The following is a 22,739-nucleotide window of genomic DNA, read 5'->3' on the forward strand; positions in this document are numbered from 1 at the left end:
AAATCCATCAATATATTCCACCATATAAACAAGCTGAGAATCAAAAATCACATGATCATCTAACTGGATGCTGAAAAAGCCTTTGACAAAATCCAATACCCCTTTATGGTAAAGGTCTTGGAGAGATCTGGGATAACAGGAACTTACCTCAGCATAATAAAAGCTACATAGAGCAAACAAACACCCAACATCAAATAAATGGACAGAAACTCAACGCGATTCCTCTAAGATCAGGAACAAAACAAGGCTATCCACTCTCTCCATACCTCTTCAATATTATACTGTAAGTTCTAGCTAGAGCAATACGACAACAAAAGGAGGTCAAGGCGATAAGAATTGGAAAGGAAGTGGTCAAACTTTCTCTATTTGCAGATGATATGATACTTTACATAAGTGACCCAAAGAACTCTATCAGGGAACAACTACTATACCTGATAAATACTTTCAGCAAAGTGGCAGGATACAAGATTAACTCAAGAAAATCAGTAGCCCTACTATATACAGATGATAAAAGGGCTGAGAAAGAAATCAGAGAAACATCGTCCTAAAAACAAACAATATAAAATAGCTTGGGTAACACTAACCAAACAAGTGAAAGACCTGTATTGCAAGAACTTTGAGTCTTTAAAGAAAGAAATTAAAGAAGACACCAGAAGGTGGAAAGATCTCCCATGCTCTTGGATAGGTAGGATCAACATAATAAAAGTGGCAATCTTGCTAAAAACAATATACAGATTTAATGCAATCCTCATTAAAATCATAGCACAATTCTTCGCAGACATTAAAAGAACAATAATCAACTTTATATGGAAAAACAAAAGACCCAGGATAGCCAAAACAACCCTGTTCAACAAAGCAACATCTGGAGCATCACCCTCCCTGACTTCAAGCTCTATTATAGAGCTATAGTCCTGAAAACAGCTTGGTATTGGCACAAAAATAGACAGGTAGAACAATGGAATCAAATTGAAAACCTGGACATTAACCCTGATCTTTGACAAAGAAACTATAATTATACAATGGAAAAAAGAAAGCATCTTCAATAATTGGTGCTGGCATAACTGGATATTGGCATGTAGAAGACTGCAGATAGATCCATGTCTATCGCCATGCACAAAACTTAAATCCAAATAGATCAAAGACCTCAACATAAATCCAGCCACACTGAACCTGTTAGAAGAGAAAGTGGACCCTTGAACGAATTGGTACAGGAGACTGCTTCCTAAACATAACACCAGTAGCACAGACATTGAGGTCAACAATTAATAAATGGGACCTCCTGAAACTGAGTAGCTTCTGTAAGGCAAAAGACACAGTCAACAAGACAAAAAGGCAGCCCACAGAATAGGAAAAGATATTCACTAACCTCACATCTGACAGAGGGTTGATCTCCAAAATTTACAGAGGACTTAAGAAGCAAGTCTCAAAAAAAACATAGGATCCAGTCAAAAAGTGGGGTACAGAACTAAATAGAGAATTCTCAGTAGAGGTTTCTAAAATGGCTGAGAAACACTTAAGAAAGTGCTCAACTTCCCTAGCCATCCGGGAAATACAAATCAAAACAACTCTGAGATACCATCTCACTCCTGTCAGAATGACTACAATAAAATCTCCAAAGACAGTTTATGCTGGAGAGGATGTGGAGAAAGGGAAACATTCTTCCATTGCTGGTGGGAGTGCCAACTCGTACAGCCACTTTGGAAATCAGTGTGGAGATTCCTCAGAAAAATGGAAATCAGTCTACCAAAAGACCCAGCAATTCCACTCTTAGGCATATACCCAATATATGCACATTCATACAACAAGGATGTCTATTCCACTATGTTCATAGCAGCATTATTTGTAATAGCCAGAACCTGGAAGCAACCTAGATGCCCTTCAACCGAAGAGTGGATAGAGAAAATGTGGTTCATTTACACAATGGAGTACTATTCAGCAGAAAAAAAAACAATAGAATCTTGAAATTTGCAGGCAAATGGATGGCACTAGAAGAAACCATCCTGAGTGAGATAACCCAGTCACAAAAAGACAAACATGATATGTACTCACTCATTTATCGATTTTAGACATGAATCAGGGGAGTGCCAGCCTACAATCCCACTGCAAGAGAGTCTGGGAAACAGAACATTCATCCAGCAACTGATGAAAATAGGGGCAGATACCCACAGACAAACACTGAACTAAACTCCTGGAATCCAGTGTCAGAAAGAGAGAACTGATGAGCAAAGGAATCAAGTCTGGGCTGGTTTAACACACAGAAACAGTCAACCTAACAAAGAGGAGCACTTGGACCCCAGATTGATGGCTGTGTGGAAAGCATGGGACTGACCCATACCCCTTGAATGTGGGCGTCAGTGAGGAGGCCTAGGTAATCTATGGGGCTTTGGGTAGTATTTATCCCTGCCATACAAACAGACTTTGAGTGCCCATGCCACAATATGGGATGCTCTCTCAGCTGGTACTCTTGCGGAAGGGCCCTGGATGAAATCACAGTCACTGGAGACCCACCATGGAGGGCCTCTCCCTCCCTGGGGATTGGAGTGCAGATTGGGTGGGGGGCTGGGGGACCTGGTGGGGAGGGCAAGGGAGGAGGGGAGGGAGAGGGAGCTGGGAATGACATGCAAAACAAGCTTGTTTCTAACTTACATAAAAAAAGAAAAAATATATAGTAAATTTCTGAAAGATATGATCATAGATTTATAATTTTTAAATTTGCCAGTTTTGATTTCTATAGTCTGAACCTACATTAGTAATTGAATATAGTTTAAAGATTAACATGTCATTTATTTCAAATAATACATTTTGCCTTAATACCTCTTTTATCGTCAAATATAGTTTATTCAGTTATAGTTTTTGCTAGTGTTTTCTGGTTAAATATTTACCATTGTTTTTCTTACAAAGTTTCTAGCAACATTATGATTTATTACGGTCTCATAAATATAGTCACATTTTTGTTTTTTTATCCAATTTGCAAATTGATTTGTGTTTAACTAAGAAATTTGATGTTCAGACTACCATTTTATTGTACTTCTGTCTTACATATTTTCTTATGTCTTTTTCTTCTTTTGACGTCGGGCTTAACAAACGTACACATAATCGAAGTTTTATTGAAATATGAAAAAATATCATCTTAAAATAAAATAGCTAATTTAATCCCAGCACTCAGGAGGCAGAAGCAGGCAGATCTCTGTGAGTTCGAGGCCAGGCTGGATTGACAGCCTCCAAAACAATACAGAAAAACCCTGTCTCATAAAACCAAAAAAAAAAAAATAGCTAAAATATCCAGCCCAAATTCTGAGGTTAAAAAAAAAGCACAATAAACTAAAATAAATGCAATAGAAGAGTTCAGGATCTTGAATATAATATTAAAGAAAGAACATCAGCCTTGGAGAAGCATGGGCAAGGACTACCAAAAGAAGACATACAATTGAAGAAATAATGGCTAAAAACTGCACAACCATAATAAAAGTCCCCTACATTTTCAAAGAGCTCAACAAACTTCATGGAGCACAAATGCACAAAAATCCAGAAAGTAGAGGCTTCCAGAGCAATACCATTGGAACTCTGACTAACATCAGAAAGGCAAATGATGACCAGAAAAAATTGTAAGCAATGAATTCACTAGTTTCGGGTTTCTGTTCTGCACGTCTTCTACCCAAGCACAGAGGTGATCTGAAGGCTAGGAAGTGCTAAAGCATTGGTATTCTTTCTTTCTTTCTTTCTTTCTTTCTTTCTTTCTTTCTTTCTTCTTTCTTTCTTTCTTTCTTTTTCAGTTTAACTTTAGATTAGAAACAAGGTTGCTTCACAAGTCAGTTCCAGGTCCCTCTCCCTTTCCCTCCCCTCCTCCCATGCCCTCCCCCAACCCCCCCCCATTATCCCCTCATTTCCCCAGGGAGGGTGAGGCCCTCCATGGGGGTGTCCATAGTCTGTCATTTCATACAGGGCAGGGCCTAGACCCTCCCCCAAGAGTTCAGGGTGAGAGTGCATCTCACATTGTTGGATAAGAGTCCAAAGTCCATGTGTATACTCGGGATGAGTACTGATCTACTGCCCAAGGCTCAATAGATTACCTAGGCCTCCTCACTGACACCCACATTCAGGGGGGTCTTGATGAGTCCTGGGATTCAAGAGTTAACCTTTGTCAGGTCAGCTATTTCTGGGGGTTAAAACAGCCCAGTCTTAATCCCTTTGGTCATCAGTCCTCCCTCTCTGTTACTGGCTTTCTTGAGTTCACCTCAGTACTTAACTGTGGGAGTCTGCCTCTTTTTCCATCAGCCACTGAATGAAATTTCTGTTTCCCAGATTCTCTGGCCATGGGATTGTAGGCTGGCACTCCCCAGATCTATGTCTAAAATCCATATATGAGAGAGTACATGCCATGTTTCTCTTTTTGTGACTGGGTTACCTCACTCAGGATGGTTTCTTCTAGTGTCATCCATTTGCCTGCAAATTTCAGAATTCCATTGTTTTTTTTTCTGCTGAATAGTACTCCATTGTGTAAATGTACCACATTTTCTCTATCCACTCTTTGGTTGAGGGACATCTAGGTTGCTTCTAAGTTCTGGCTATTACAAATAATGCTGCTATGAACATAGTGGAACAGACATCCTTGTTGTATAAATGGACATCTTTTGGATATATGCCTAAGAAGAGTGGAGTTGCTGGGTCTTGTGGTAGGTTTATTCCCATTTTTCTGAGGAATCTCCATACTGATTTCCAAAGTGGCTGAACCAGTTGGCACTCCCACTAGCAATGGAGGAGTGTTCCCCTTTCACCACATCCTCTCCAGCATAAATTGTCATTGGTGTTTTTGATTTTAGCCATTCTGACAGGAGTGAGATGGTATCTCAGAGTTGTTTTGATTTGCATTTCCCAGATGGCTAAGGATGTTGAGTACTTTCTCAAGTGCCTCTCAGCCATTTTAGACTCCTCTATTGAAAATTCTCTATTTAGTTCTGCAGCCCACTTTTTAATTGTATCCTTTGGTGTTTTGGAGACTTGCTTCTTGAGTTCTTTGTAAATTTTGGAGATCAACCCTCTGTCAGATGTGGGATTAGTGAATATTTTTTTCCCATTCTGTGGGCTGCCTTTTTGTCTTGCTGACTGTGTCCTTTGCCTTACAGAAGGTACTCAGTTTCAGGAGGTCCCATTTATTAATTGTTGATCTCACTGTTCTTAAAGTGGTAATAGGTACCATTCATAATAATAAAGTCATGTTTCTGGTGATTCACCTGGATGTAGAACAGAATTTAATAAAAAATAACTAATGCAAAATATGCATTTTAACTTGTCTAGCGACAACCAAAGGAAATAGTGCAAGGTAATTTTCTCTGTTTTTAATTCAAAGCACAACCAGGAAAAGTGGTAAACACTGATTACAAAAATCAACAAGACATGTAATAACCACTGATGCTTGGGTCAAAGGATTAAAAATCTAAATGTACAACAGAACACCCAAGGAATAAGAGCAAAAGCCATAGGCTGTCATTTAAGGCATTGGGCCACTTAAAACCACAGCCAGAAAGGGGAATTAGAAATCAGCCCACATCCCCAATGCACACTACTTGCTCAAAAAATCCCTAACCCAGCATTCCTCTATCTGATCCTTGAACATGGCACTAGTGTGATGAAATAGGAAAAATAGTACAGATGGCCCAGCACGGGTATGACTGGATGTTTGCATTTTAATTGTTTGTTCTAAATCTTAGCATTCCAGAAATGTACTGTTATCACATAACCCCAAGGCTGATCTACCTCACCCTCCTGAGAGTTGGAATCACAGGGTTATATCACCCTAACAGCAAATCATGAATTAAAGGACAGAGATGTCAGTGACAAAATGTAGCAAGGAATATGTATGGCCTTTGTAGATTGACTAGATAAATAACTAAACAGATTGACTATTTTAACATCATAAACCCTCAAGCAGGGGCAGAATCTTTATTAGGTTCCACCAGTTAAAATAGCAAATGTTCTACTCACAAAAAGGCCTAAAACATACTGTCTTAGTTAGGATTTCTATTGATGTGAGGAAAACATTTAATTGAGGTCCCTTGCTCCCAGTTCAGAGGTTCAGTCCATTCTCATCATGGTGGTAAGCATGACAGCATTCAGGCAGATATGCTGTTGGAGCTGAGAGTCCTGTATCTTTCAGGAAACAGGAAGTCATCTGACTGTCACAATGAGTAAAGCTTGAGAAAAGAGACCACCTTCACAGTGACACACTTCATCCTATAAGCCCACACATGCCACTCCCTTTGGAGGCTGTGGGAACACCAGACCTTGAGCAGAGACCCACTTCCCCTTCTGCCTGGGAGTAGGCAGCTGTAAGACAATGTTTAGTAAAAACATGTTTACTAAAAACGATACAATAAGTTCCTGGAAAAGGCCTTCCCACGGAAACCGCCCTGACCTCGACCTTGTCCAAAAACTAAGCGCACCTTCAAAACCCACACACATCCACCTCTGGGGTCAGAGCAGAACCAGCCAGGGGAGAGGAGAGAGCAGAAGCTTCTCTGGTGGGAGCCTTTCTTAGGAAGTTTTCTTGAACCTTTTTGGGGCCTGCTTAAAGTTTTCTTTACATCGTTGAACAAGTCTCTGTGTTGTCAATCCCCGACACCCTCCGCACGTTCTTGGACACAGGCCGTGCAGCAGACACGACAGGAGGCCATTTTCTTTCGAATTATTACACATACCAAGAAACTGGGAAGCATGACCCTCTCAAAAGCAACAAGATACTGATACATCACAACTGAGGAATTGAGGAATTTATATGTTATACTTACCATGCAATTATGTTAAAACAAGTATCATGAAGATGGCCAAGAGGAAAAGGAGAATATGAACAAAGAACAAATGGAAACCTGCATTTATAAACCAAAAGCCTGGCGGTGGTGGCCCACGCTTTTAATACCAGCACTCAGGAAGCAGAGGCAGGTGAGTTTGAGGCCAGCCTGATCTACAAGAGCTAGTTCCAGGACAGCCTCCAAAGCCACAAAGAAACTCTGCCTTGAAAAAAAAAGAATATAAATGAAGAGAAGATATTAAAAACAATCAACCAGAAATTCTATAGTATATATATATATATTGAACTGAAAATTAATCTATAGTTTAACTAAAAATTATATATATAATACGTATATATGTATATATAGCAATTGAACTGAAAATTTTACCAATTTTTACCAAAAGGGTTAAGAGCAAACAGAGCAGGCCAAAGAAAATTCATAAACCTATTAGAATAAGAAAAAAAGAAAACAGAAAATTCACTGAAGCTAAAGAGGGACACCCTCAAGAATGTTAGCACACACAGTATGGAAGTCTCAGTAAGAAAAGAGACAAATTTGCCATAGATAGTAAGATGGAAGGCTAGTAGCTTCATCACTGAAACTCCCTGAGACAAATCAGTGCCATGGCTGTAGTTAATTATTTCATTACTGAATGAAAGCAAGAAGGAAAGCTGTGAAACAAAATCCACCTAGAAATGTTTTCCACTCTAGATGCACTCTAGACTACCTGCCTGCATGCCCAGGAGAAAGAAGGAAACTATGGAAGAGTTACTCCTTACAAATACATACCTGCAGGACCAGAAGAGGCTAGAGTGGAGGGCAGGGGTCCTAGAGAGCTACCATGGAAAGATTTACAACCTCCTCTCTCCAGCATAACAGACTCCTAAGAATATGGGAGCTACAAAGACCAGTGGTTCCCACATGCTCCTCTGCATACAGCGCCACATAGCACCTACTAGAACAAGAAGTGTCTGAGAACTTCATCTCTGAACTAAGCACTGATGCCCCCACCATTCACTCCTTAAGTATTCTTTTCTTCTTTTCTGTTATTTAACTCCTACTCTTGTATGTTTGTCTCACCATGATTTGGTTTTTGTGTGTATATTGTTCAGTCCAAATTTAGAAATGTTGTTCATCTTTCTCGAATCATTTTACCACATACCATATGATACTCTTCAGCCGAATCTCAAATAATATTCTCTTATTCATCTGTCATTCTTTCTCTCATCTTTATCCCTTCTTTTCACTTCTTAAGTATTTTCTGCCATAGCCTTAATCATCTCTAAAATCTTAATATACTCTATGAAATCTATGGTTATCAGTTGTCTAATATGAAATTCGAATAGTAGTAATATCAAGTATCTGTAGTTGCTCTCATAGTATCTCACTTGGGCAAAAGTACAGAATTTATATAAGTCTGCTTTATAATTCTGGAGTGAGGAACTACACACTCAACTCTACCACATCCAAGTCCTCATGAACATCGCATTTGCTTAAACTAAAAGAAAACAGCTGCATTTTTTAAAACTAACTAGACAAATAAATACCCCAGATATATAATAAACATGAAACAAACAAGGCAACATAACTTGCCTAAAATTATTAACACAATGACACCAACTGAGAGTGAATTAAATGAAACCACATCAGAGAACTCCAAAGAATTACTAAGTACATGGCAAGAAAGGAAAAACAAAACAGCTCCTGGTTGAGAACATAAAATAACTGAATGGAATATGGAAAGCAATTCTGATGTGAAAGAGGAATACAACACAGAGAAATAATAAATAAAAATCAATATGAAATTCTAGAAATGAAAAACTTAAGTCAAATAAAAATCTCCTTGTAAAGTTTCACCAATGGAATGGCTCAAGGAGAGGGAAAATGGCTGAAGGCATGATAGAGGAACTGGACAATCAGGCAAGAAGAAATTTAAACAGTACACATGGGAATTCCAAGAAATATGGTTCACTATAAAGAGGCCAGTCCTATGGATCACAGGCATAGAAGAGTGAGAAAAATCTAGTTCTCAGGAATAAAAAATATTTTTTAAATCCTAACAGAAAATGGCTAATTTAGGAAAGGAGATGCAATATATATATATATACATATATATATATATGGAAATATTCAAGATTACAAATAGACAATATTAGAAAAAGAACTCATCATACTATAATTAAAGCATTAAAAAGAACAAAGAAAGCATATTAAAAGCATAAAGATAAAAAAATCAAGCCTTGCATAAAGGCTAGCTCATTAGAATATCAGCAGCTAATCAAAGATTTACAAGACAGAAGGATCTGGAGAGGTATATTTCAAGTCCCAAAGACAACAACTGTCCACCAAGAATACTATCCCTAGGAAAGCTATCTGTCACACTTGAAAGAAAACTGAAAACTTTCCCTTAAAACACTTTTCAATGGGCTAGGATGTGTTGGTGCACACCTTTAATTCCAGTACCTGGGAGGCAGAGGCAGGTGGATCTCTGTGAGTTCCAGGCCATCCTGGTCTACAAGAGCTAGTCCAAGGACAGCCTCCAAAGCCACAGAGAAACCTTGTCTCGAAAAACTAAAAAAATTTTCGTTAAAGTGAAAAACTAAAAATAATGAATGAATTTCTAGATACATATGACCTAACAACTTAAATGAAGATGAGAGAAGCAATTTTGATTACTATAAAATTAGTAATCAAAAATCTTGCAACTAAAAAGAGAATAGCCCTGATCCACAAGGATTCACAGGTGAATCATAGCAGTACTCCAAAAAAAATGATAAAAGAGAAATCTGAAATTAATGGGAAAGTAAACAAAATCCTCAAGACAAAGAGAATCACACAGAATCTTGTATTTTAAAATGATGCTTGTGTTTACATAAACTCAGTAGCAAAAGATCAGAAAGGCACAATATAAAGAAAAACATTTTTGTTGTTGTTACTCTATTGGATAGATAGATAGATAGATAGATAGATAGATAGATAGATAGATAGATAGCAAAGAAGTAAAAATCCATTCAAAAAACTCAACAAAATAGTTTCAAATTTGGTGTCTAGTGAAGGACTTATACAAAGCACATTTGCATGGCAGTTCTCCAAAGATATGCAAATTATCAATAACACATGAAAAGATGCTCAACATCATTAATCACAAGGAAAATGCAAATTAAAGTCAGAATGTGAACTGGGGATATAACTTAGTAGTATTTAGCTATGCACAGGGCTCTAGGTTCGATCCCCATTGCTACAAAAGAAAAGACCCCCAAAAGCACACATACAAGGAGATACCATTTCACAATTGTCATTAGGTTAACTACAGTTTAAAAAAGGATATTTAAAATTAAAAACCTACAGCTATTTATAATAGTAACTTTTTAAGGTTTTGATTAAATTGTCATGGTCTAACCTAAGAAAATCTCACTATAACATTACCAGAGACAGATGAAAATAAATGTGTATACAGAAATTAAAACTAGTATCTTTTTCCTTACCTATGACTTTTTATGGCTGAGGTCCATGCACAAACTAACAAGAGTGCAACAAGAGCTTTTAGAGGATACCGTAATACTATATTCTACATTCTTGAGTGGTAGAATGACAATTCCCTCAAAATTATTTTTTAAATTAAACACTGACCCATTTGTTTCTTTCTTTTTTTTTTTTTTTTTTTTTTTTTTTTGGTTTTACGAGACAGGGTTTCTCTGTTTTGGAGGCTGTCGGTCCAGCCTGGCCTCGAACTCACAGAGATCTGCCTGCCTCTGCCTCCCGAGTGCTGGGATTAAAGGTGTGCGCCACCAACGCCCGGCGTCCATTTGTTTCTTAATGTAACGTACTAGCAAAATTGTTCCTTATATTATATCCTAGTGAAGGAATACATAAAGGCCGCATGACTTACCAAAAATCTGAAGTGGACTTTGCTACCCAATATTGATTGAAATTGCAAAACTACAATGCCTCAAGTGAAAGAAATAAAAGTCTATAAACAAACCCATACACACAAGGAAATTTGAAAAGAGATTGAATCTCTAATCAATAAATGATTGAATCTCATGAGGAATAAACAATTAAATACTTTAGAACAGGAAACTTTTATCATATAAAATTCTCAGTCACAAAAAGAGAAACATGGCATGTACTCTCTCATTTATGGATTTTAGACATAGATCTGGGGAGTGCCAGCCTACAATCCCAGGGCCAGAGAGTCTGGGAAACAGAAACTTCATTCAATGGCTGATGGAAGCAGAGGCAGACTCCCACAGCTAAACACTGAGCTGATCTCAAGAAAGCCAGTAACAGAGAGGGAGGACTGATGAGCCAAGGGATTAAGACTGGGCTGATTTAACCCCCAGAAACAGCTGACCTGACAAGGATTAACTCTTGAATCCCAAACTGATACCTGGGAATCCAGCATGGGACTGATCAAGACCCCCTGAACATGAGTGTCAGTGAGGAGGCCTAGGTAATCTATTGGGTTTTGGGTAGTAGATTAGTATTTATCCCGGGTATACAAATGGACTTTGGGTGCCCATCCAACAATGTGAAGTGCACTCTCACCCTGGACTCTCAGGGGAGGGTCTAGGCTCTGCCCTGGACAGACTATGGACACCCCCGTGGAGGGACTTACCCTCCCTGGGGAAATGAGGGGATATTGGGGGGTTGGTGGGAGGGCGTGGGAGGAGGGGAGGGGAAGGGAGAGGGACCTGGAATTGACATGTGAAGCAACCTTGTTTCTAATTTAAATTTAAATTTAAAAATTAAAATAAAAAATTCTCAAATCAAGAACATTAAGGAAGGAAATAAGGCACAGACTCTTACCAATTCACAAACTTTTAAAGGCCAATTAATCATATTCAAGATACAGAAATGTTACCCAACAGAAACCATGAGCAAACTATAGAATAGATTATTTGAATGACACAAAAAATACAAACAAAAACCAAACAGTCATGTAACTATAAATGAACGCAAGGCAGCATCACTTACCCTGATAAAACTATCACATTTTTAAAGGTTTAATTTTAGAAAAAAATAATAAAAATTTTAAAAGTATAACCAAGATTACCCCAATGGATCATGGGTTCACTAAGTTGTTGAATTGTATAAAATATCTGCAATTGATACACACACTCCAACTTATCCCTCTCCCCTAATGAATATTCATGCACAAATCTTTACACTTACTCAACCATGCAAACATACACGCAAATACTTAACTAAAATATACTTGGTTCATATATGCATACATGACATATTCTCTCCTTGCGCGCACACAAAATGACTACCGTATTCACTATCCTTGTTTGTTTCTGTCCTTTTCAATAAAATATATGATGGAAGAGAAATGTAATGGGAAAATAAATTAACAAAAACCTCAAGATAAGGAGAATATCAGAGAATGATGTTTTATTTTTAAATGATGCTTAAAATGGATGGGAGTATATTATAGAGAATATTACAAAGACTTTTATCTCCTAATAAAATTTTACTCTTCTCTTTATGCCAAAGAAAACACTTTGATAGAACCATGTGCATTTTTTAAGTGTTTTGAGTGGGTTGTACATGGTGATTTTAAAGGAAGTAGGAAGAGTCTCCAGACTGTATTGTAATGAATTCTAGACCATTTTTAAAAAGCAAGACTTCATTTTCAAGAGCCAAATCATTGGCTCTAAGAATATTTTCCAGAACATACTTTATTTCAAAAGCAATAGCCTTTATTTTTTAATGATTACATTTTAGGATAACTATTTGAAGTCAGTTTCCTGCTTTGCAACATCAATATTTAAAAAGCTATGGGTTTTAAGTGAAAGAATATAAATGAATGCTCTTCCCCACTGGTGGATCTGAATATATAACTTGTTATTTAAAGAAAAAGCATGTATTAAACTTCTTGGAAGAAGTTAGACCCAGAACAGTAGCCTGAGTTCAGTCCTCGACCTATACCTTTACTTTTGCATCCGCACTGTGTTTCTCTTTTCTCCAATGTGCTTCCTGGTTCCTCACTCTCTCCAGGTCATTTAGCAGGTCAGTGCAGCGTGTACGTAACTTCTCATTTTCTTTCTCCAGGTTTCTTATAAACAGCCTGTTTTGCTCTTCTTTATTCTGTACACACTCCTTAGTGTCCTGTAGAACAGTACCATAAGGGCCGATAAACAAGAATAAAAAAGGTGAGAACTAATCAGCAACTATAAACTGTGTGGTTTCATACTCACAGCAGCTTCTTCTATATTTGATGGCCAAGGTCACCTGCGTACTTTATTGGCCTCTTTTCATGCAGGTGGATGGGTCATATTTTTTCACTGGATGACAGCTTTGATGAGTACACATTTGCAAAGAGCCCATTAATTGATCAAGCTGCCTTTGATGCTGTCCCCAGCTATTTTTGAGACCCACACAGACATATCCTCCCAGACCTGGGTTTTATCAATTAATAATGCCAGTCCCATCAGAATCTAATTACAAGAAGCCACATATTCACACTCCTACTTTCTTAGCTCCATTTCCATCATTAACTATTTATCTGTAAGTTATAAAGCTCTGAGTCTTAGCTTTAAAGCATCTTTATCAGAGTTTTTGCATTTGAGAAAACTGTGTGGAACAGCAGGGCCTAAGGCAATTTTCCTGCAAGCCTGTCACTTTCTATGCCACAAGGGCTAACAAAACTTCAAGGGGGACTTCAAAGCAAAGGTACCATACAGCCACGCACAAGTCAACACACCTTAATTTCTTGACTTTTATCTTTAAATTTCTTCTGTAAATCACTGAATTCTGCCCTCAAGAAGGCATTTTCTTCATCAACCATAGTCTTTCGTTTTACAAGGTCATTTATTTCCTGTCTTAGTACTGATTCAGTCTGTGAAGAAGATTTAAATAAATTGTAAGTTGGCATGTCTAAAAAAAACCACACAGCTTATTTCATAAGCTTTATATCTTAGTTGTTAGTGTTAGCTTTCACAGTGAAGTCTGACAATCACCACTCCCATGGGCTTTCACCTAAAAAGTGCAAGGACATGCCTATTTATTAGTTTAAGATGAAAAATATATTAAAAAATAATAGTAAATACTAAACCATACTTTGAAAGCAAATGTTTAAGTGTACTGAAAGAAAAAGATGCCAAAATGTGATTTAAGATTCTAGGAAAATATATACACAGTTAAAGTAAGATATAATCATACTCTTATTGGGTGATATTTAGAAAAACAGTTCTAGAAAAACAACTGTGGTTTTGTGAATGAATGAATGTATCATTTCAAAAATAAAAAGGGCAAAGCTGGGTGCCAAAATATGTTATAATCTTAATGCTAAAATAATAGTAATTATAGCTAAATATTATTCACACTAGCTAGATGTTTATTCAATACCTAACTGGTGAATGGAAGACTGAACTTCAATTTGAAGTTCAGTTTATTTGAAGCCTACCAATCAGATCCAACACTGTCAGCATTTATCTGCAACCAAGAAGCAGACAGGACAGAATAAAAGTACTGGGGTTTGTTGTTGGTTTCTTTATATTTACACGGTTGGTTGGCTGTCTCAGGCAGAGTCTCATTCCAGCCCTAGCTGCCATGGAACTTACTACATAGGCTACGCTAGCCTCAAACTCATGGCAATTCATTCCTCACACTTCCAGTACTAAAGATTACAGGTCTTTAACCCCACATCTGGATTTGGTTTTGTTTTAAATAAAAACTACATTAGAAACTAACCTTTACTCTATCTCTGGTATAACAATGAAGCTCAAATAAGTGAATATCTATTTATTTTATATTTTAGTATTATTCCTTATTAAGCCCTCTTCAAAGGACTGGAGGATATATGCAAACTGGAAAAAGATCTAAGGGTTAAATGAATGGCAATTAAATGTGAGAAATGAGTTAAAAACAGCATCATGATCAACTGAAAAGAAATATAAATAAAAGGCTGTATTGTTACATGTTGGTTTTATTTTATTTCTACTAGAAATATTTTATATATTGAATACATCTAAAACTAATGTAGGAAATTGGGTTAAAATGAGGAAAAAGAAAAGCAGAAGCACTCTACATACCCACCCAAGTAAATACCCCAATGTTGCCATTATGTGTCCCTCTGGGTCCCCTCATCTTCTACATTCCCCTATACCCCAAGCCTGTCCAATCACTCCAGAGGTAACAGCCCTACTGGAAGGATATATCTTGCTTTCTTCTGTTTGTAACAGTTTAAAGAAAAACACATTCCTATTTAATAAGTTATATAGTTTACTTCACTTCTAACATTATTTATATTAAATATTTAAATCATACTATACATGTTTTGTGTCTTGCTATTTTTGTTTAATATTTTCTCCCAAATTCGTCCATATGAGAGGATATAGCTGTAATCCAATCACACTGGTGGAAAACATGGCTACATTATGAACACACTATATTATCCATTCCTTCTCACTATATAGTTCAGCTGTCCTCTTTAATGGATGATGTATACAGACAATGCAGTTATAATACTCTTAATCATGTCTCCAGATACACGAGTGAATATTACTTTTTAGGCAGAGTTTTTCATACTATAGATTTGTGGGTGACTATCCTCCAAGCCTAGGAACTGCCATCTTGGAGTGTTCATCAGAGTCCACTTGAAAAATGATTAGCCCAGCTGGGCTGGTTGACTGTCTCTATAAATCTCAGTAAATGAATTGGGAAGGTTATGAGGCTCTCTTATTACTTTTTACACAAAACTTTGCCTTCATTGCACATAGCCTCATGAAGGATCTGGGATACATAGTCCAGGGAAGACTAGAAGAGGAGGCTCCATTCGTGTGGTCATGAAAAGGTATTCAGACCTGGTAGGCAAAAGCTTTCAAGTAGTTGCCTTCTAGGGGAGGAGCACCTATACCCTTGTAGATAACCCCACAACTGGGCTCTATAAGGAAGTCTCCCAAACTCATAGGCTCCCCAAAATAAACTCTGGTTGAACTGTGCTTCAGTTTATCATTGAGACTTTAGGAGGAGTAGACATAGCTTATGCCTCCCACAGGAAGGAATTTTAGCAACAAGAGTACAATCTAAGAATGGTTCAATAGATTGACTAGTCATCAAACCAAGTGTTAGGGGAAAATGAAACAAAATAGAAAATAACAATACTATGTACGAATTCCTACCAAAAACAACCCATATCCATAATAATTATAAATTCAAAGATATAAACATTAAATCTCTTCAGAAATAAAAACATCTATAGACCTGTCCTTGAAAAAAAAAGTATCTCTCACCTATTCTGGAATAGGTTCACATCCTAAAAAGGGTTTCTCATTATAGAGAGTTAAACATTATCAGGCATTGGCAACAAGCTCACATACGTGTAGACAGATGTTTCTGTCCTGCCCTATCCTGTAGCCATTCAGTCCGAAATAAACACACAGAGGCTTATACTAATTATAAACTGCTTGGTCTATTGCTCAGGTTTATTACTGACAAATTCTTTCAACTTAAATTAACCCATAATTCTTATCTATGTTTAGCCACGTGTCTTGGTAAAACATTACCATGCACTGAAAACATAAGGGACACAGGCACAAGTTCATGTATGAGTTAGTTACTATTTAACTTGGATGAGTTAGTAAGATGTTAAAACAGACATAGACATAATTTGTAAATAAAAACAGTAAGCAAGGTTAGTTATTAGCTAGCTCAAACTATCATATTCTGATAATTAGTTGGACAAGTAATATTCCACTGCATAATCATCAATGTTGCACAAAGAAGTATTTCTGATAGAAAGTTGATAAACTCTCAAACTTTTGTACTTATAAAAAATTAAGCATATTTTCCTAATGAAAAAATTTAATTTAAATAATGAAAGTACAAATAGATACAACTATAAAAATTTTTAAATTTAGCTTTATGATACTTTTCCAGCAAATCTTTCCAGGTACAGTAAATTTCTAATAGCCTGACATGAGTTCATACTAAAATAGCAAACAGAACTCAGAGGAACCATAAAGCATAAAGGGCAACAAGACAAAGTATGTCTGAAACAAATAATTTATTATGGACAAGCCAAGAAATGAATAATTTAAATCATGGTGAAAAAGAAGCCTATAGAGTAAGTATGGATTAGGGAAAGCATACAACCTAATACCCTACTAGGTGGTACTGGAGTATAGTTAATTTATTATTAATTACAAACTGCTTTCAGAATGGAAATAAGAGCTCTAATAACACAGAGGAATAATGAAATCACTACAACCAAAACAATGACAAAAAAAGAGAGGAGGAAGTAAGAAAGCGAATTACAACTGAAAACCAACGTTTGTTTCTATGCTTCCAAAAAGGTGTGTGTGTGTGTGTGTGTGTGTGTGTGTGTGAGAGAGAGAGAGAGAGAGAGAGAGAGAGAGAGAGAGAGAGAGAGAGAGAGAGAGAGAGAAAGGGAGAAGTAGGGAGAGAGAGCACAACATGTGATTAACTGAAGTATACTAGGTTATGAGAAGTCATGTCATTACCTATAATAAAGAAAAAAGTTTTCACAATATAACTTATTTTATAATCAGCAGTAACATATCTATAGTTCTGAGACAGAGCAGCAAAGGTTCAACCCTCCCCACAGCTGGCAAGTTATTTTGTTCAGACAGCTTTCTTTTTTCCTTATTTGTTGATTAGCTGGTTTTCATGAGAATTTATGTTTAAATTTATTTTTATTGGACATGAGCTAGTTTCGTCGCTGATTTTCTGAAGCCTAAGTGGACACCCATGAGGCCCACACATGACCCTCTGTCCCAGGTTGGAGGCAGGCAGCCACCCTGGTCTGTCGATACTGGAATTTAAATGTGGTAGTAGGTGGAAGGACACACACCTCTCAATTCTGTAGCTGCAGCAACACCACTGCCCCTAAGGCTGTGTCTGCCCTTTGACCACTCCATTCAGGGGTAACAGTATTACCAAATGAAATTTCATGGCAATCTTTACTATCAACTATACGTATGATAACATTAGCTTTCACTTCTGTGATCATTATGTATAAAAGTTAAAAATGCCTACCCTAACATTATATCAATTTGACTAGACCCCAAGTTAAAGACTTGAACTCAAAGAAATGTCATTCTAATTATTACTGTCTTTCACAAACTATAAATCCTGAGGGAAAAATTACTTAATATTACTCAGTGAAACAACCAAAATTCAACAGATGTACATCTCTCTTCTAGTTCAGCATAGAAGGATTCTTAAAGCCCCACTTCTATCCACAGAAGAAAAAAAAAACTCAATGAAATGAAAATTCACAATTCTTGGATTTGTCAGAGAACTGGGGTCTCTGGAAAATAAATATTTTGTCAAATTGAAGAGATAGAGAAGAAATACAGACAAAATCAAATTATGGGAGTAGAGCAGAGAGCTCCACAAGATGCAGTAGAAAGCAGAAGAACCTAATCTGTCAAGAAGGGATTACTCAACGGTGTGAGCAAGTCCAAGACTTCAAAGTTCCAGAAGGGCCCAGATATCAATGGGGCGGCTGGATGCATACTTTCATGAATTTTACCTAAAACAGCCAAGCCATACTGTTACAGGATGATTATAGTTGATTCTGATGCCAGTAGAGAAGGGACACATACCAAGTTTTAAATAGATACAATAAAAAAGGTGTGCCACAAAAAAGAAAAAAATAGAAATACATAAAACATTCTTACCTATTTAATTCAATTGACCTTTGTGAGAAACTGAATTCACAGAGAATTCACACTTGCTAGCCCATAATGAACTGACCATGTAAGTGTCTCTTAGGTAAGTGGGATATTTTGTAATTTATGAAAGCCAATGTAATTTTAACCCTATACGTTAATTCTAATTACCTAGGAGGTGAAGGACCCACCCTGAAAATGAGGACCCAGATGGAATAAAAGATGACAAACAAACAAAGGAGCCAGCACTGACATCCCTCAACGTCATGGCCAGCACAAGGTATATATATATGTGTGTCCTACCTTGTCAAAATGGGCCAGAACTTCAAAAACTGTGAGCCAAGATGAATCCTTCCTCCTCATCCCAGTCAAGTGTATGTTACAGTAACAAGAAAGCTTATAGGAAATAGGTTCCAGGACCCACATGGCAGGAACTAGACTGTGGGAGAAATCTGGAAAAGTGTGGAGATGTAAACTATGGAACTGACATGCTGCCTACTGCAATGGAGATGTAGACTTGTTATGTAGTATTCCTACACTGAAAAACTCCATCCTGAAAGGAAGCTCCTTAGATAGAAAGTTAACAACTCAAAGTAAGTTCTGGAAGACCCTAAAATTGACTGTATCCATTAGGCCCCACCCACCCCAAGAGGAAACAAAGACTTTTGAGTATCACTCTTTAAAAAGCCAAGTTGCAGAGAAGACTCTCAGACAAACTTCAAACAAGAAGCAGAGACAGAAGAGCCACCTGGCAGTGAGAAGGCCAAGGAGACAGACCAGAGCCATGACAGGTTTCTAACATACCCTGCCAGGGACCAGACCTTAGTTTTGGCTTCCTGGAGGTGGCTGGATCTAAGCAAACAGTTCTTGAGGAACACCACAACTCAGGGGCAACCAATCAATAGGCGCCCCCTTAGTCTTCTGCCAGCTCAGCAGATAACAACCACAGTCTCCTGATGAAAATAGCTTTCCCTAACCTGTTGCTGCAAAGTCTCTAACCACTAGAGTCACCCACCACTCAGCCTCCACACTTATCTCCCCTAGCAATCAGCCCCAGTACTACTCTCTCCTCCCTGAAATTCCTCTAAGCCTACTTACAAGGAGCCTGTGGCAGGCTTCTCTCGCTCTCCTCATGTGGCACCTTAACATGTTGGAGTTTTAATAAATGCTCTAGCTTGATTGCATATGTGATTGGTGCTCTTTTATGGAACTTCTTGAGGACCCTAACAGGAAGAAGTGGAAACATCTGTCAGCCTGCATAGAAGACCAGCTGAATCACCCAGAAAGAAAGAACACCCTTCAACCTGCTCAGCTGCCTACAGGATGTGCAATGTGCTCCATGTTTCCAGCTTTTGTGAGATGTTGCACATGCTGGGTAGACTATGGTGATGCAGCTGTCTTTGATTACTTCTGTTCCTGTAAGTAACCCCTTGCCCATACTCCTAATAAATAACCACAATAAAACTCATTGGTTGACTAAGTTGGACTTTAGTAGTACCAATACTCTGGTCTGTCATGGGCTCCCTATCTGAGGTATGTATACATATGTGTTGTGTCTCCCTAGGAAAAATCGTGTCATACAACAAGACTACAAAATACATACAATGTGGTAAGCTATTTGGGCAAGAACTCAGATCAGAAGGCTCAACAAAATGGACAGTACAGGTGAAATGTCATGGAAAGGAGGACTCAAATGGGAATTTGAACAGAGAGGATCTGTAATGCATTCTCATAAAGAATTTGTTGTTTAGCTGGGTCCTGAAACTTTATAAGAAGCTAAGTTTAAAAAATGATAGACTAACTAATCTGGTGGAGTAAATATCAAAGCCACCCAGCATAGAAAAAGCAGTATGATTATTAATAGATGCACATAGTCAGGCTTACAAAAAAAATTGAGCCAGGTGGTGGTGGCACATGCCTTTAATCCCAGCACTCTGGAGGCAGAGGCAGGTGGATCTCTGTGAATTTGAAACCAGCCTGGTCTACAAGAGTTAGTTCAGGACAGCCTCCAAAGCCAAGAGAAACCCTGTCTCGAAAAACAAAACAAGACAAAAAAATGATTTGAGAGTACAAGGATTTGAAGAATTACAGTTTGTCCATAAAATGAGCATGGAGAAAGATGGGGCCAAGAACCCTGTGCATAGTGAAGATATTAGAGTTTTAAAAGCCCATGTTTGTTGCACCTAGACAAGGGGAAGGATGGTATTGCCTCAGAAATTAGCTGAACTCCATCAATTTCAGGATCAGGTATGTAGAGGTTTTAACTCACTTAAAACACCTGGATTCAAGATAAGACCTGTGTGGCACTCTGCTTGTACAGGATCACCTAAGGAAGTGTTTACCTGCATTACCAATCAAGCAGGTGTTCAGAGGCTACTGTATCCATGATTTAAGGAGGTACAGCTGTTGCTTAAGCTGAGGACATGCCTAGCACTGTTCACATGATATAGTTTTATATATATATATATATATATATATATATATATATATATATATATATAAAATTAAAGGGTCATGGAGTTATCTCACCCAGATTTTCAAGGAAGGGTTAGGAAGCCAAGTTTTGTATAGAGATGCCAGTATCCCTTCAAACAGCCCTAGAGAGAACTATGCATGATGCTGTAAAAGTAAAAACAAAAACTCAGTGTAGGCCTAAAGAAGTAATTGATGCCAGAAATGCACACTATCTGCCAAGGAAAGCTGAAGAGAGTGGAGCCAGTACCGAAGAGAGTCCATGTGGGCAGAAAATGGCAAGGATATGGAGGCAGGTTTGCCCAAGTCCTTTAGAGCCAAGATCATATGCCCCAAGTGCTAAAAATGAAGCTCCAGGACTTATTGTTTATTCTACTAGCTTTGGTCTTGCTATAGTACTTTCTATGTCCCCATTCTTCCAGTGTCATATGGGAATGTTTACTCTGTTCCAGAAACCTATACTGGAAGTCTATAACGTTCTTTTCTTTTTTTAAAAAAATTTACAAGGGCCTGCCTATAAACAAGGGTTTGAATTGAATCTCAAAAGAAAGGGTAAACTTGGAGCTCTAAAAAGAACTAAGACTATAAGGAACTCTTGGAGATGAACTAGATATATTTGCAATATGAGTTACAGTGGAGCCACTGGAGACAAGGTAGAATGATATGGTTTGACTATGAAATGCATAGCCACAGGCTCATTGGATGGAATTTTGTGGTCTAAGGAGAGCACACACATTTTTGTGGTAATATATTCTGATTATAGAAACATATACAAACTATAAATTTTTGTTTAATTCTGTAATTTAAGTTATATATAAAAGATAGGACTGCAAATATTTATACACATTTTCAATAAAGCAAATTTTCAAAAGATAAAGTAGAATAGTGCCAACTATCATGAATCTTTTCTATAACTGGAATCATGTAAAAATGTATGGATCAGAAACACGTGACTAATAATGCAGCAAAAAAATACAATAAGACAATGAATAATAAATACTAATTTAAAATCCCAAGGGCCTGTTAAAATTTTTAATGAGATTTACACCTAATCAGTTTAGAAGACAGAGTAGGATTAAAAACGTGGTACAATAATAAAAGATTGAGTACACTGATTTCAAAACAATGCTTTCATGCAGAGACTTTGATATTCTTAATGTATATTAGAACACAACTTCAAATAATTTTAGTACAACCTTAAGCAAATACAAAGTTTGATATTCTTATTAGAATACAACCTGCTCCAGTTCTTGTATTTTAACATCCTTGACTTGTAAAATTTCCAGAACTTTTCTGTCTTTGGCTTCAGATTTCTGTTTTTCTCTAGAAACAGAAAAATAGAGTTTATTAGTCATAATTCCTAGGCATTCCAATGATTACTGTTAATCTTAACGTTGTTTCCCAGAAGATCATACATGCCAAGTGAGTTTATACTACTGTCCCAGCTCATAACTAAGCCTTTAAATGTTCACATCCTGGTAACAAACATAATTTTAAAATACAAAGAATTAAATTATCTTGTGTAATTAGCTCTCTCAGAATTAATCAGAAACCATATGTCAAGTGACAACAACTTAACCACTGCTGACAACTTCAGTTTCAAGAAACCTTTTAGTTTCTGTGTGTAGATAGATGATAATCAATGTGTTAATCATAATTTAACTTTGATCATAAAATAATTTTCAAGAATTTAATAAATTAGTAAAACTTCTCTTATTAATAAAAGTATTTTATACAAATTGATGATAAAAATATTCAATGGTCTTACTCAGTATTGGACATTGCATGCTTACAATCCTGACCAAGCTGCATCCACAAGGTCGAGATAACAGTGCAT

At 37.2% G+C, this 22,739-nt stretch overlaps 1 protein-coding gene across 2 annotated transcripts in view; it reads right to left on the reverse strand.

Annotated features, from left to right (window-relative positions):
- Window positions 1–22,739, reverse strand: part of Cntln (centlein) — a 258,420-nt gene that overhangs the window by 190,604 nt on the left and 45,077 nt on the right. For both annotated transcript variants that reach the window (XM_040757206.1, XM_040757205.1), the window contains exons 3-5: window positions 22,141–22,225; window positions 13,498–13,632; window positions 12,723–12,902 (exon numbers count right to left, since the gene is read on the reverse strand). In XM_040757206.1, coding sequence (XP_040613140.1) covers window positions 12,723–12,902; window positions 13,498–13,632; window positions 22,141–22,225 — 400 coding nt within the window. The remainder of the gene's footprint in view (window positions 1–12,722; window positions 12,903–13,497; window positions 13,633–22,140; window positions 22,226–22,739) is intronic.

Source organism: Mesocricetus auratus, unplaced genomic scaffold, assembly GCF_017639785.1.
Source record: "Mesocricetus auratus isolate SY011 unplaced genomic scaffold, BCM_Maur_2.0 Super-Scaffold_100014, whole genome shotgun sequence".
Classification (NCBI taxonomy): Eukaryota; Metazoa; Chordata; class Mammalia; order Rodentia; family Cricetidae; genus Mesocricetus; species Mesocricetus auratus.